This window comes from Dendropsophus ebraccatus, chromosome 6 (genome assembly GCF_027789765.1).
Source record: "Dendropsophus ebraccatus isolate aDenEbr1 chromosome 6, aDenEbr1.pat, whole genome shotgun sequence".
In the NCBI taxonomy this organism is placed as follows: Eukaryota; Metazoa; Chordata; class Amphibia; order Anura; family Hylidae; genus Dendropsophus; species Dendropsophus ebraccatus.
The window spans coordinates 148,283,573-148,297,389 of record NC_091459.1 but is presented as its reverse complement, the minus strand read 5'-3'; the positions used below and the strand labels follow the sequence as shown (position 1 = coordinate 148,297,389).

At 44.2% G+C, this 13,817-nt stretch overlaps 2 protein-coding genes across 2 annotated transcripts; both read left to right on the top strand.

The window, feature by feature from the left end:
- Positions 1 to 3,713: 3,713 nt before the first annotated feature.
- Positions 3,714 to 4,589, top strand: LOC138795153 (olfactory receptor 13C9-like). Its single transcript, XM_069974135.1, has one exon. The coding sequence runs from the start codon at positions 3,762 to 3,764 to the stop codon at positions 4,587 to 4,589; it is 828 nt and encodes a 275-aa protein (XP_069830236.1). The 5' UTR covers positions 3,714 to 3,761.
- Positions 4,590 to 12,746: 8,157 nt separating this feature from the next.
- On the top strand, positions 12,747 to 13,610 carry LOC138795344 (olfactory receptor 13C9-like). The gene has a single exon (XM_069974332.1). It carries the CDS (start codon positions 12,747 to 12,749, stop codon positions 13,608 to 13,610), a length of 864 nt encoding a protein of 287 aa, XP_069830433.1.
- Positions 13,611 to 13,817: the final 207 nt, after the last annotated feature.

The window sequence follows — 13,817 nt, the reverse complement described above, 5'->3', positions numbered from 1 at the left end:
TTCTCTGGATCCATTCTGACCAAGCTCAGCCCCCTCTTCCCCCCTCCCTTTGTAGTCACATGTGATCTCTCTGGGGGGGCTTCTCCTCTTAGCTGTCTATTGAATTGGAGACATTATCTGCATTATCTCCATGCACCTGTGTTGCTTCCATAGACTTACATGTGTCCTTGAGCCTAGGTTTCTGTAATATTATAGTTCTGTATATTGTGTTATAGATGTTCTTAGAGTCTGGATGGAACTAGAATGTTTTCATTCACAGTCAGCAAGCAGTAATCTATACAGATGCCCATTATGCAGCACAGAGCTACACCATGCGCCTCAGCTCTGCTACATCATCAACTGGTATGGAATACATACTAGAGTGATGTGATGCAAAATCCGGGAAAAAAACAGCCCTGTGTTTACTGTGCAATAGTAATGACAGCAGTGGGCAGGAAAGAAAGCTAAGGGGCGTGTTCACAAACAGACCAATCAGGGAAATGTATGATGGGAAATGTAGTTTGTTATCTTGCTTTTAGAAAAACTTGTAACTCAGGCTCAAAATACTAAGGGGGACTTGGTGAGTAAGACACAACATTAAATTTTCTCACTTTTAGGTGGATAACCCCTTTAAGTTTTGTTTAGGTTGAGCTCTCATAAAGGTTGTTGCTGGACCTGTCTTCAAATGAGGTGTAGAGAGGTCTGTCATAGACGGGAGCAGAAAGCCTCCACAAGGACCTTGGCTGCATGGGCATCAGGAGACACTTGGTCCAGTATCTGGAGCTATGGTGGTGTATGTCGGTGGAGGGGGGCTTCTCAGACACTCATGGAGCCACCGGGAACATGGCTAGATTCTCCACTCTGTAAATGTAAATACGTTTATTATTTTAGAGTTTTTGATTGACGCTAACAAAGTTTTTAAAAAAGTAAAATCAACTAATTTTAATTAGAAATAAAAGTTTATCTGGAAAGTTTCTGTGTGATGTGGTGATGTAGAGGTTACTGCGGCTCTATGGTCTCCGGGAGACTTTCTCTTCATCTTCATCAGGGAAATACCTAATAGCAATTCCTTAATGTCCTGTTAGCTGGGACAGAAGCCGTTACACAGATTACACTCTGGGGCTTATACATCACCCTGGAAAAACAGCTGTAAATGGTATATAGGTAACAGGACTGATGGCCATATCCATATACTCCATCTCCGAGTATATACATGAAGCCTCTCCTGACTGAAGGATTACTGGGTGGTCTGTGATCTCTGCTCCTCTCCCATTACCAGGTGAGATCCCAGCAATTTCTGACTATTTCTTTTCCCAGCACTGACTGGTATATAGCTTCATGAGTATACAGGGATGATCAGTTATCTGAAGAACAGTGATCTGTAACCTACTTCTTACCCTGTGAGGCTCCGGCTGCTGATCGCTCCGTCCTCCATACATTACACTGAACCTCTGCTCCTAGGTTTGGCTCCTGTGTATAGACACAAGCTCAGCCGGAGGTCGCTGGACAGAGAGAGGATATATAAATGCTTTTCATTTGTAGGGTCCAAATGAACAGACTTAAAACTGTAACAATACAGCCGCTGATAGACACCAATCTATGTTTTGTGAAGATTATGGGATGTTACACAGTCCTGTCATGTGGAGGCGCTATTATCACTTATGTAAGGTCTTCACATTCATACACTGATCTGTTAGGGTATATGCACACGGAGTAATTGTGTCAGAAAACTTGTGGTGGAATATGCCGCTCGTCCCCGCGCTCTCCTGCTCCCCTCTCTGCCCGTTCCATAGACTCCATAGACGGAATCCGCCCGAGCATATAATGGAGTCTATGTGACAGGCAGAAATTCAGATGAGAGCGCAGGGGAGCGAGCGACGTATTCCGCACAAGTTTTCCCCGAGAATTACACCAGGTGCATATACCCTTAGTATGGTGCTAATACAGTAAAGTCCTATATTGTGCAGCTTATACGCCTCTCTTCAATGGAATTGTCAGCCTCCTGGACCAGGTTTAGGTCCATCAGCATCCCGGCTACAACAAGCGCTGATGACTCCAAGTGAACCGAGTATTTACCGAATGTGTACCGAGTATGTACCGAGTATGTACCGAATGTGTACCGAGTATGTACCGAGTATGTACCGAATATGTACCGAATGTGTACCGAGTATGTACCGAGTATGTACCGAATGTGTACCGAGTATGTACCGAGTATGTACCGAGTATGTACCGAATGTGTACCGAGTATGTACCGAGTATGTACCGAATATGTACCGAATGTGTACCGAGTGTGTACCGAGTATGTACCGAGTATGTACCGAGTATGTACCGAATGTGTACCGAGTATGTACCGAGTATGTACCGAATATGTACCGAATGTGTACCGAGTGTGTACCGAGTATGTACCGAGTATGTACCGAATGTGTACCGAGTATGTACCGAGTATGTACCGAATGTGTACCGAGTATGTACCGAGTATGTACCGAATGTGTACCGAGTATGTACCGAGTATGTACCGAATGTGTACCGAGTGTGTACCGAATGTGTACCGAGTATTTACCGAGTATGTACCGAGTATGTACCGAATGTGTACCGAGTATTTACCGAGTATGTACCGAGTATGTACCGAGTGTGTACCGAGTATGTACCGAATGTGTACCGAGTATGTACCGAATGTGTACCGAGTATGTACCGAATGTGTACTGAGTATGTAGCGAGTATGTACCGAGTATGTACCGAATGTGTACCGAGTATGTACCGAGTATGTACCGAATGTGTACCGAGTATGTACCGAGTATGTACCGAGTATGTACCGAATGTGTACCGAGTGTGTACCGAATGTGTACCGAGTATTTACCGAGTATGTACCGAGTATGTACCGAATGTGTACCGAGTATTTACCGAGTATGTACCGAGTATGTACCGAGTGTGTACCGAGTATGTACCGAGTATGTACCGAATGTGTACCGAGTATGTACCGAATGTGTACCGAGTATGTACCGAATGTGTACTGAGTATGAAGCGAGTATGTACCGAGTATGTACCGAATGTGTACCAAGTATGTACCGAGTATGTACCGAATGTGTACCGAGTATGTACCGAGTATGTACCGAGTGTTTGTATAATGCTGCATTTTAGAGCCAATTCAAAAGTTCTGTTCTTTGGTTGCTAGATCCATGGGACGTACTAACCCCTCAGTGCACCATCCCGCCCCCGGCTAATGGGCTATTTAAGGTGGCGTTTTGTATCTATATCTTGTTTTTACCTGATGAAGACTCTATACGATAATGGGAGCAGAAACACGTTGTGTTTTTTAGCGATAAATGTTTAATGTTTTATATAGGCATCTCCAGCTTTTTTACACATAACAGTTTGGATCGGTTTTTATCCATCAGCCGGTTGCGCCTATTTTCCGAGAAATTTTCTCATGGTCCGAGCTGACGACGATCTCTGTTCTACAGTTTATTCACAGGGAAGTCTGATGGGATGGAGCCCAGCTTTATGAATGGTGGACCTCTGTACTCGACAAAAACAATCTCCTCATTTGTGACTGTGAAGACTTCGGCTTCTCCCTTAAAATTTACCATTTTTTTTATAAGCTTTTAGATTAGACAGTAACATAAATATGTGATTTTTTTCCAAGGGCAGAGTTGTACAAATAGTATTTGTAATCTATATGTGAGATGGATTATGGGAACCAGACTTTGGAGACAGAACTGATCTTCATTGGATTTTCTCAGAACCTTCAGGAAAGAATATTACTGTCCTTTCTGTTCTCCGTCATGTATATACTGACCATCAAGGGGAACAGCTTCCTGGTCATCACCGTCATCCTCAGTCCCCAGTTACACACTCCTATGTATTATTTCCTCTGTAATTTGTCATTCATTGATTGCTGCTTCACGTCTTGCACTGTACCAAAAATGCTGTATGATATTATTTCTAATATGAGAACGATTTCCGTCACCGGATGTTTGGTCCAAATGACCTTTAATCTTTCTCTCGGTATAGCTGAGTGTCTGTTACTGGCGGTGATGGCCTATGACCGGTATATCGCTATATGCTCCCCCTTATATTACACCATCATTATGAGTCGGAGGCTATGTGGATCCATCACGGTTATCATGTGGTCAGGCAGTATCATCTTCTCAGTTATCCCGGCCTTTATAAGACCTCTTGTATTCTGTCAAGGAAATAGGATAAACCATTTTACTTGTGAGATTTTGGTGGTTCTTGAGCTGGCGTGTGGGGATCTCTCCGCTACTAAACTCTTCATGTTTGTTCAGAGTTTTTATATTTTATTATTACCTCTACTATTCATTGTGGTGACTTATATTTGCATTATTTACTCAATATTAAAGATTAATTCGGTTCTGGGTAGATCTAAAGCCTTCTCCACCTGCGCCTCCCACCTCACTGTGGTGATCATGTTTTATGGGACAAGTCTTATCACATACACAGGACAAGCAACATTTTCTTCAAGTCTAAAATATATTGCTCTAAGCTATGCAGTATTAACTCCTTTCTTCAATCCTTTAATCTACAGCCTGAGAAATAAGGAAGTGAAAGATGCCTTTAAGAAAATATTAATCAAATATAATGCAATATGACTTGAGATTAATGAACCTGGAGCAGCTCGAGTCCATCCGAACCTGAACATTCAGCATTTGATTAGCGGTGACTGCTGAAGTTGGATAAAGCCCTAAGGCTATGTGGAAATCATGGATATAGTCATTGGCTGTATCCATGTTTTCCAGACAACCTTAGAGCTTTATCCAACTTCAGCAGCCCCAGCTAATCATATGCTGAACGCTTGGGTTCTGATGAACTCCAGCATGCTCAAGGTTCGTTCCTCTCTAAATATGACCCATTCAAGAAGAAATATGCAAAAATACTGCAGAGACACCATCACGTTTCTCAGTGTTAGTGAGCTAGCCAGACCTTCTACTGGGAAGGAACAACCAAGTCAAAGAAGGTCTCCACTCAAGGAAACCAACCAAGAAAAGTATCCATCCACAGACATCTGTTTTGGGGTTTCCAGTGCCCCTCATATCAGTGAGGAGTAGGATTCTGGCTAGTGGCAGCAAAGCCAAGAATGATGGTTGACCTCAGGGAGATCAACCAAAACACTGTGAAGACACTCCACACTTATGACTGGCAAATACCCCGGAACAGTTTTCTGTGGATGGATACCTTGCTTGGGTAGTTTCCTTAACTGGATACCTTCTTTGTCTTGGTTGTTCCTTTGAGGTAGAAGGTCTAGCTAGCTAAATGATGTTGAGAAACACGTGATGGTGTCTCCGCTCCGTTTTGGTTGATCTTCCTGAGGTTAACCATCATTCTCTTGAATCCATTCAAGAGGAAAGATATTGGACAAAGATATTAAGATGTTAATCAAGGCTACAACTACGTAAAGATGTTCTATCTCCTCTATGGGAAGCTGATGATATATCAGTTGGTTCTTTTAACAGATACTACTTCACAGAGTGGTTGGTGCCATGTATGAAGAGACTAAGTAGTGTCTCAGAAGCCATGTGCCTCTACTGGTTCTGTGTATGTGTAGGTCGGCACCGAAGGGACATTTATTATTGGGTCTGCCCGTGGTTGGAGTCTTGTAGTACTGCATTTTGGTCACTAGATGTCTCCCTGTATTTATCTCTATTGCAAAGCTAAGCTGAAGGTATATGAGTAAAGGGTTGATGGTGTCACATGTTTTCTCCTGTCTGCCACCAGCTTTAAGTTGGCTTGCTGTCCAACCGCTGGAGAGTCTACCTTACAAAGGTTACTTTCTATTGTTAGCTTGTGAGAGGCCAATCTCCCTGTCTTCCCATGCTTCTTCCACCGATAGCTAAGTTACTATAAGCCTATAAGTAGAGGTGAGCCATAGTCTTAGTTCTTTATTCTAAGTAAGGATGTCATATTCTGTATATTAAGTAAAGCCATTACAATATGGCGCTGATCTTCCAAACATGTAGAGATGTTACATTCCTTAAAACTTATGTAGGTAAACACTAGTGCTATGTAAGTAACCTCAGCCAATGAAGTACTGACGCGAGACTTAGTAGAAGAACACACGCCCCCAGGATATATAAACTGGCTGCCATCTTTGAATAAAGGAGATCCACTTTAACCATAAGTGTTTCAGGGTGGTTGATTCTCAATGCACACTATAAATGTTGTAATTTATCATTCGGAACAGACAGTCAATATGACAGCACTCTTGAGGTGCATCCATAACAGTTCTGTTCAGTTCAATCTAGTCAGAGTAATCAAAGCTGGTCCCTGCTGAGAGACCTTCCTGCTGGATTCCACAAGTGTCTCCTGTTCCTGATTCAGAATGTTCCTGTATGCTAGTCATCAGTGGCGTAACTACCAGGGTCGCAGCAGTTGCCGCTGCGACCCGGCCCGCCACAAGGGGGGGCCCGCTGGGCCCCTGAGGCCCCCCCTCATCAATCACTCTTGTGACCGCAAGCATTGTGTTGCTTGCGGTCACAAGAGGCCGCCTCCGTCTGCCCCGGATCATGCGCTGCTGCCGGGGGTGTTGCGTCCTATCCCCGGCAGCGCGCGCATCATAGAGTTCACTGCTCCGGCACAGGGAGCGCACATTAGAGACGCTCCCTGTGCTGGGACCTCCCTGTGCTGGGAACTCTATGATGCGCGCGCTGCCGGGGATAGGACGCGACACCCCCGGCAGCAGCGCATGATCCGGGGCAGACGGAGGCTGAAGAAGAAGAGGATCGCCGGGGGAGCGCGTTGTTAGGTGAGTTGTGTGTGTTTTTTTTATTTTTTTTTATTTGTTTTAATAAGGAAAGAGGGGGCTATCTATAGGAGGGAAGGGGCCATTTATAAAGGAGGGGGGAGAGAGGGGAACCTTCTAGAGGGGGGGTATCTATAAGGGGGGGAGGGGGACCATCTATAGGGAGGGGGGGGAGGAGACCATCTATAAGGGGGGGAAGAGTGGGACCATCTATAGGGGGGGAGGGGACCATCTATAAGGGGGGGAAGAGGGGGACTATCTATAAGGGGGGGAGAGGGAACCATCTATAAGGGGGGGAGGGGGATCATATATAAGGGGGGAAAGAGGGGGATCATCTATAAGGGGGGGAAGAGGGGGGCCATCTATAAGGGGGGGGAGAGGGGGACCATCTATAAGGGAGGGGGACCATCTATAAGGGGGGGGAGAGGGAACCATCTATAAGGGGGGGAAGAGGGGGATCATATATAAGGGGGGAAAGAGGGGGATCATCTATAAGGGGGGGAAGAGGGGGGCCATCTATAAGGGGGGGAGGGGGACCATCTATAAGGGAGGGGGACCATCTATAAGGGGGGGGGGAGAGAGGACCATCTATAAGGGGGGGGAGAGGGGACCATCTATATAAGGAGAGTGGGCCATCTATAAGGGGGGGGAAGGGGCCATCTATAGCAGAGGGGGCCATCTATAAGGGGGGGAAGGGGCCATCTATAGGAGGGTGGGAGAGGAGGCTATCTATAGGAGGGTGCGAGAGGGGGCTATCTATAAGGGGGCAATATATAAGGGGGGGCATCTATAAGGGGGGCAACATAGGGGGAGAGGGGGCTTTCTATAAGAGGGGATATACAGAGGGGGCATCTATAAGGAGGCTACATAGTAGGAGGCATATACTATAAGGGGGGATACACAGAGGGGGCATCTATAAGGAGGCTACATAGTAGGAGGCATATACTATAAGGGGGGATACACAGAGTGGGGACCATCTATAAGGAGGCTACATATAGGGCATACACTATAAGGAGGTCACATAGTGTCAGGGTTACCCACTAAATGAGGCCAATACAAATGTGCAGTTTGTAGAGAGATTACGATGGTGTCAGAGTGAGGAGTCTAATATGTCTGTCTGGCAGATTCTGTGGATTCGTGGCTCGGAGAAGTTCTCATAATGGCCGAGAGCAGATGGAGAAGAAGACGAAGAGGGAAGAACTCCGATCAGAGAAGACGTCCCCTGTGAGTCACCTGATGTAACTGCACTGTAATATATATGGTGTCTAGAGCCTGTGTGGAGCTGCGTCCACCTCTATATGACTGGATGCGGTGATACATGTACAGTGGATGTTATTCAGTAGCATCGGTGGTGTTAGTAGGTGGTGGTGTTAGTAGCAGCGTTGGTGTTAGTCAGTATGTGGTGGTGTTAGTCAGTATGTGGTGGTGTTAGTCAGTAGCAGCGGAGGTGTTAGTCAGTATGTGGTGGTGTTAGTCAGTATGTGGTGGTGTTAGTCAGTAGCAGTGGTGGTGTTAGTCAGTATGTGGTGGAATTATTTGTTACTTGCTATCTGGTACTATGTTTTACTGGTCTTAGTATACAGGATTTGGTCAGTAACAATATGGCGGTAATATGTGTGGTGATAATATTTTCTCTTCCTATCTTAAGATCGTTATTCGTAATATCTGTCTTGGTGTATATATATATATATATATATATATATATAATATACACATATACCAATAGCATCACTTGGTCGAGGAAGGGGGGGGGCCCAAGTTGACCTCTCGCACCAGGGCCCAGGAGTCATTAGCTACGCCCCTGCTAGTCATGTAGCTAGCACACCTTGAACAAATACAACTTTAGTGCAGCTATGGTTGACAGGGGGATAGGAAATCCTATTCACACTAGGGATTATCCCTCTTCCCTTCAAGCCCTGAACTGGACGTGACACTCAGTGCCCTCAAGAAGCAACAGATGTATCTTCATAGCCAGGTACAGGTAGTTCATCTAGTTTATCACCACTGATAGGTTAGAGCCCCTTTCAACTGGTACATTGTCTGGATGGGATCCCCCTTAAAGGGGTTTTACAATTTTACTGTAAGGCTTTCCAATGCAATGGTACACGTTTCACAAAATTGATAAATCTTTACATGCTCTGAAGTGCTTGACCTTTTGAGCTTTGAGTAGGAGCTTTAGGAGAAATAAGAGAGGCAGTTGCAGTGGTGCCCGTAGAGTAGAGTGGAATAGAGGAGATGAGTTGGCCAGAGGAGCCCCAACCCAATGTAGCAATGTACCTGAACCTGAAGATATCCTTGTAGTGAAGAGTTATTTGCACTTGTGTATAGACTTAGTCTGACCACCTTCTGCCCCCTGGTGTCATAGAAACCATTTCAGTAGGGAAGTACAAGCCCCAACCGTGGTTATATGGGTGTAGCTAGGTGTCCGAAGTGTCCCAGTTACCTGCACTGCACAATAAGATACGTAGGCCTTCTTTACAGTAACTTTGTCCTATCAAGGCTAGTTCCTCTGTAATCAGGATACTGCCCTTCTCATTGTCGACATGTTCCTGGCGTGGATCAGGGTGTTCCTTGATTACCTCTCCCTTTGGTCTGCTCAGCACTGCATACTGAACATAGTGGTATTGGTAAAAGAACTGTTGGTCTCTATCTGCATCTGTTCACTAAGGTGACTAGACTCAACTGAACTTGAACGACAGGGGTCCTGGCATAGGCCAGGCCCCAGCTTAACTACAGCAGGAACAGTGGCTTTCTGTGTCCTTCCTCTCTGAGAATTTAACTAGAACTGACTTGCACTTCCTCCACCAATGTAAACTCCTCTGACAGGGGCTTGTAGTGTTCCTCTCTGTGAGTGGTGGGGATGAGCGTGCAGAAGAAAGGCAATAGGTTAAAAGAAAAGAGCATCTCCTGTTGGTCAGCATAAAACACATGATACAGATAAAACATTAACCCATTACTACCTTCAGCTGTGCAACACATATAAATATAAAATACTGACACCTAGTGAAATTTTTCAGAATACTTTATCACCACTTTTAAGCTGAGGTTAAAAGACTTTTTTTTGACAGGTGCACAGGAGAGACAAAAACACCAGTGCTGGGACACCACATGCTCCCTCACTTGAGAAAAGCCGTCAAGGGCGTAGCAACTGGAGAAAAAGGGTTTTGAAAAAAGGTTAAAGGGAACCTGTCACCCCCCCGTGCCAGGGTGTCAGGCTTCCGACCCCCCGCTGGAGCACCCTATACTCACCTGATCCCGCGGGGTCCTGCTTTTGGAGGTGGTCGGGTGACTGAGATATGGGCGCCCGAAGCCAGGCGCACGCGCTCCTCAGATGAGTCCAACACTCATAGAGAATGACGGAGCGTCGCACTCGTCTGTCATTCTCTATGAGTGTTGGACTCATCTGAGGAGCGCGCGCGCCGGGCTTTGGCCGCTCATATCTCAGTCACCCGACCACCTCCAGAAGCGGGACCCGGCGGGATCAGGTGAGTATAGGGTGCTTCAGCGGGGGGTCGGGAGCCTGACACCCCGGCACGGGGGGTGACAGGTCCTCTTTAAGGCATAGCATGGGTTATAACAAGGTAATAAAATAGGCATATAACAACAATTATAAATAACTTCATAAATAAATAGATCGTCCACAGTGCAACAACTTGTACACTGGAACTCTGGATGCATCAGTCCACCTACACCCTTAATGGTGCTATGATGAGTCAGTCTCTTTTGCTGCAGCAAGAAAGGTGAGGTACTTGTTCCTCAAAAGAAAGGGGATTTTAGGGAAAGGGAACCATGGCGAAAGCTGGGCACAAGATCTTAACAGGGTATGTTGCTAACTGGGGACACTGCACACATGAACTTTGTGGGGAGCCACACTGCTGAGAGACGGAGAACTCTGATCCATGCCTTTACTATTCTTATCAATGATCCCACCTTCCCTACTTGCCTCTAGTCCTGCCGACCTCTCCAGCCTCCATACATTACATGAATACTGTGTAGTAACTGGAGCTGCTGGTGGACGCCAATCTGTTATCTCTGAAGAGTTCTCCTATATAGAGGAGCTATTATAATCAGTGTAAAGTCTTCAGATTCATAATCTACAGCTAGAAATCACCTGGACAAAAAGTAAGTAATCTATTTCCCCCGTAGACTCTAGTGTGTACATATCAATCATGTAACTAACTAGATCTATCAGGTATGTCTACGGTGACCACGTATAGACTATGTAAAGAGAGAATATATGTGCAGCTCGTCGGTGGTGGATATAAGATTGAATTTAAGGAAAGTATCAATTTTGAGGGGAAAAAAAATCTCTATTTAGCAGGTTTTTGCTGAGAAATATCCTTGGAAGGACAAATCCTGTAGGAGACATAGATATGAAGTCCAGTAAAGAAGGTTCCATCTAACACCAACAATAAACACTTAGGGGGAAATTTATCAAGGGCTTTGTGCCTATTTTTAGGTGAATAACTGGATTTTTCAGCCATTTTGGTTTCAGTTTTCAGTATTCACCTAAAAGTTCCCACTATCTGGGATTAGCGGAATTTTTGCATTTTTGTGACTTTTTGGGCAACTTTTTTTTTTGCAACTTTTTATTTAGGTACATTCACTATGGCAGGGCTACATTTTAATAAATCAGTCACAAGATATTGGAACAAAATATCCAGCAATCCCTATTAGAAGAGTCACACACATTACACTCCTCAGTAAATGCCCCCCTTAGACGTTAGAGCTCAATTCATAAACGATTACTTTGAAGTCATTGCCGCCTGCAGCCTCTTTCTGCCGGCATCCCCTTTCTGCCTGCAGCCCCTTTCTGCCTGCAGCATCTTTCTACCTGCAGCCTCTTTCTGCCTGCAGCCTCTTTCCGCCTGCAGCCTCTTTCTGCCTGCAGCCCCCTTCTGCCTTTAAATTCCTTTCTGCTTATAATTCCTTTTTTACTGATTAGATTCAGATTCTATTACCTTTATATTTTCTGATTCTTATTTTTTATAATTTTTTTGTATATCATGATGTGAACAGCCATCACACCTGAACTGCGTTTAGCGACATGCTTTACAACAAGGCGCAAGAACACATTGGATGTCTCCAGAGCAGATCCTTTGTATGGGACACATTAGAGTGCTCTGTGATTGGGGCAGCTGTCCTACAGGGGAGAAGGAGACTGAGCTCCTACTGCCTCCTCTATCTACTGGTGTCACCCTTTGCTGTACTTCTGTTCAGATCACTTTCCAGCAGCCTCCCTCTTATCATCACAGACAGCACAGGACATCTCAGCTTACTTTTAGGATTGGTGGTGAAATTGAAAACTGTAAAATTTCAGGAAAAATCAAAAATATGGAAAGAAAAATGGAATATAAAAAACACCCAAATAAACAACAAAAAAAACAACTCAACAACTCAACAAAAACAACAAATCATGTTTGTATGATACATTCTCTTTAAAGCTTTGTTCATATCTGCATTGTAGTTTACGTCTCTAATGGCAGATACACTGGCTCATATATCGCCATGTGTGATGGATAACAGCAGCTCCCAGTACAGTGGGGGGGGGAGAGTTTTTCCATTGTAGAGTCAGGCCCAAACAGAAGAAAGTATTAGCTATTAATGACGTTTAGTAAATATGAGATCTTACCGTGCCGCATGTTGTGTACTTGAAAGTTAGGAATTTCTTTTTAGTGATTTTTATATTAATCAATTTTAAGGATTTTTGGGGCGATCTTGCTGATTTTTGAGTCCTTATGAATGGAGGACCCTGGAAGTAGATTATCTCTTTATTTGTGACCCGTTTTTTGTTTTGTTTCTGTAGGTCACCGGAAACGGCTGAAAATCAGAGTTTTTGAATTTCCCTTTTTTAACTGTTCTTCAAACTTGTCATTTTAAATACATTAAAAAGAAATTGCCTGTATGTGATATGGATTATGGGAACCAGACCCTGGCGACAGAACTGATCTTGATTGGATTTTCTCAGAACCTGCAGACAAGAGTGTTAGTCTCCATTCTGTTCTTCCCCATGTATATGGTGATCGTCCTGGGGAACAGCTTCCTGATCTTCACCCTCATCCTCAGTCCCCAGTTACACACTCCTATGTATTATTTCCTTTGTAACTTGTCTTTTATTGATTTGTGCTTCACATCCTGTAATTTACCAAAAACATTAGTTGATATAATTTGTAACACAAGGACGATTTCCGTCATGGGATGTTTGACTCAAATGAACCTTGGTCTTCTTCTGGGTGTAGCTGAGTGTATATTACTGGCGGTGATGGCCTATGACCGGTATATTGCTATATGCTTCCCCTTACATTACACCACCATTATGAGTCGGAGGGTATGTGGATACATCACTGTTATTATGTGGTCGGGATGTTTTTACTTTTCTTTTTCCCCGACCATCATAAAACCTCTTGTGTTCTGTCAGGGAAACAAATTGGACCATGTAGCTTGTGAGATTTTAGTGGTCCTTGAGCTGGCGTGTGGGGATCTCTCTGTTACTAAATTGTTATTATTTGTTCACAGTTTTATTGTCCTGTTATCTCCGGTTATATTCATTGTAGTGACTTATATTTGCATCATCGCTTCAATATTAAAAATCCATTCGGGTCAGGGTAGATCTAAAGCCTTCTCCACCTGTGCCTCCCACCTCACCGTGGTGATCATGTTTTATGGGACAAGTCTGACCATGTACATGGGACAGTCTAAATTTTCTTCTAACCGGAAATATATTTCTCTGGGTTATAAAATTGTTACTCCAGCACTAAATCCTTTGATCTACAGCCTGAGAAGCAATGAAGTCAAAGGCACCTTTAAGAAAATATTGACCAGATATTCTGTAATGCGACCGATTCAGGGAGACAAATATGGGACAAAGAAATGAAGATGTGGTGACAATTATGTAGACGTGTCCCATCTCTTCTATGACAGGCAGTGTTAGTATTAGTTGGCTCTTCTTACACTTCTCCACATTCAGAATTGTACAAATTTTTTTATCGTATAGGATCGTATCGTTTATGTTGAATGAGCAAGCTCGGTTTAACATAGTGTAAGAAGGTGGATACAGCCCCAGGACCGCCTTGAAAACAAG

Excerpts from the sequence above, each read along its gene's own strand:
- LOC138795153 (XM_069974135.1), top strand. The coding sequence starts at position 3,762 with ATGTATATACTGACCATCAAGGGGAACAGCTTCCTGGTCATCACCGTC.
- LOC138795344 (XM_069974332.1), top strand. The coding sequence starts at position 12,747 with ATGTATATGGTGATCGTCCTGGGGAACAGCTTCCTGATCTTCACCCTC.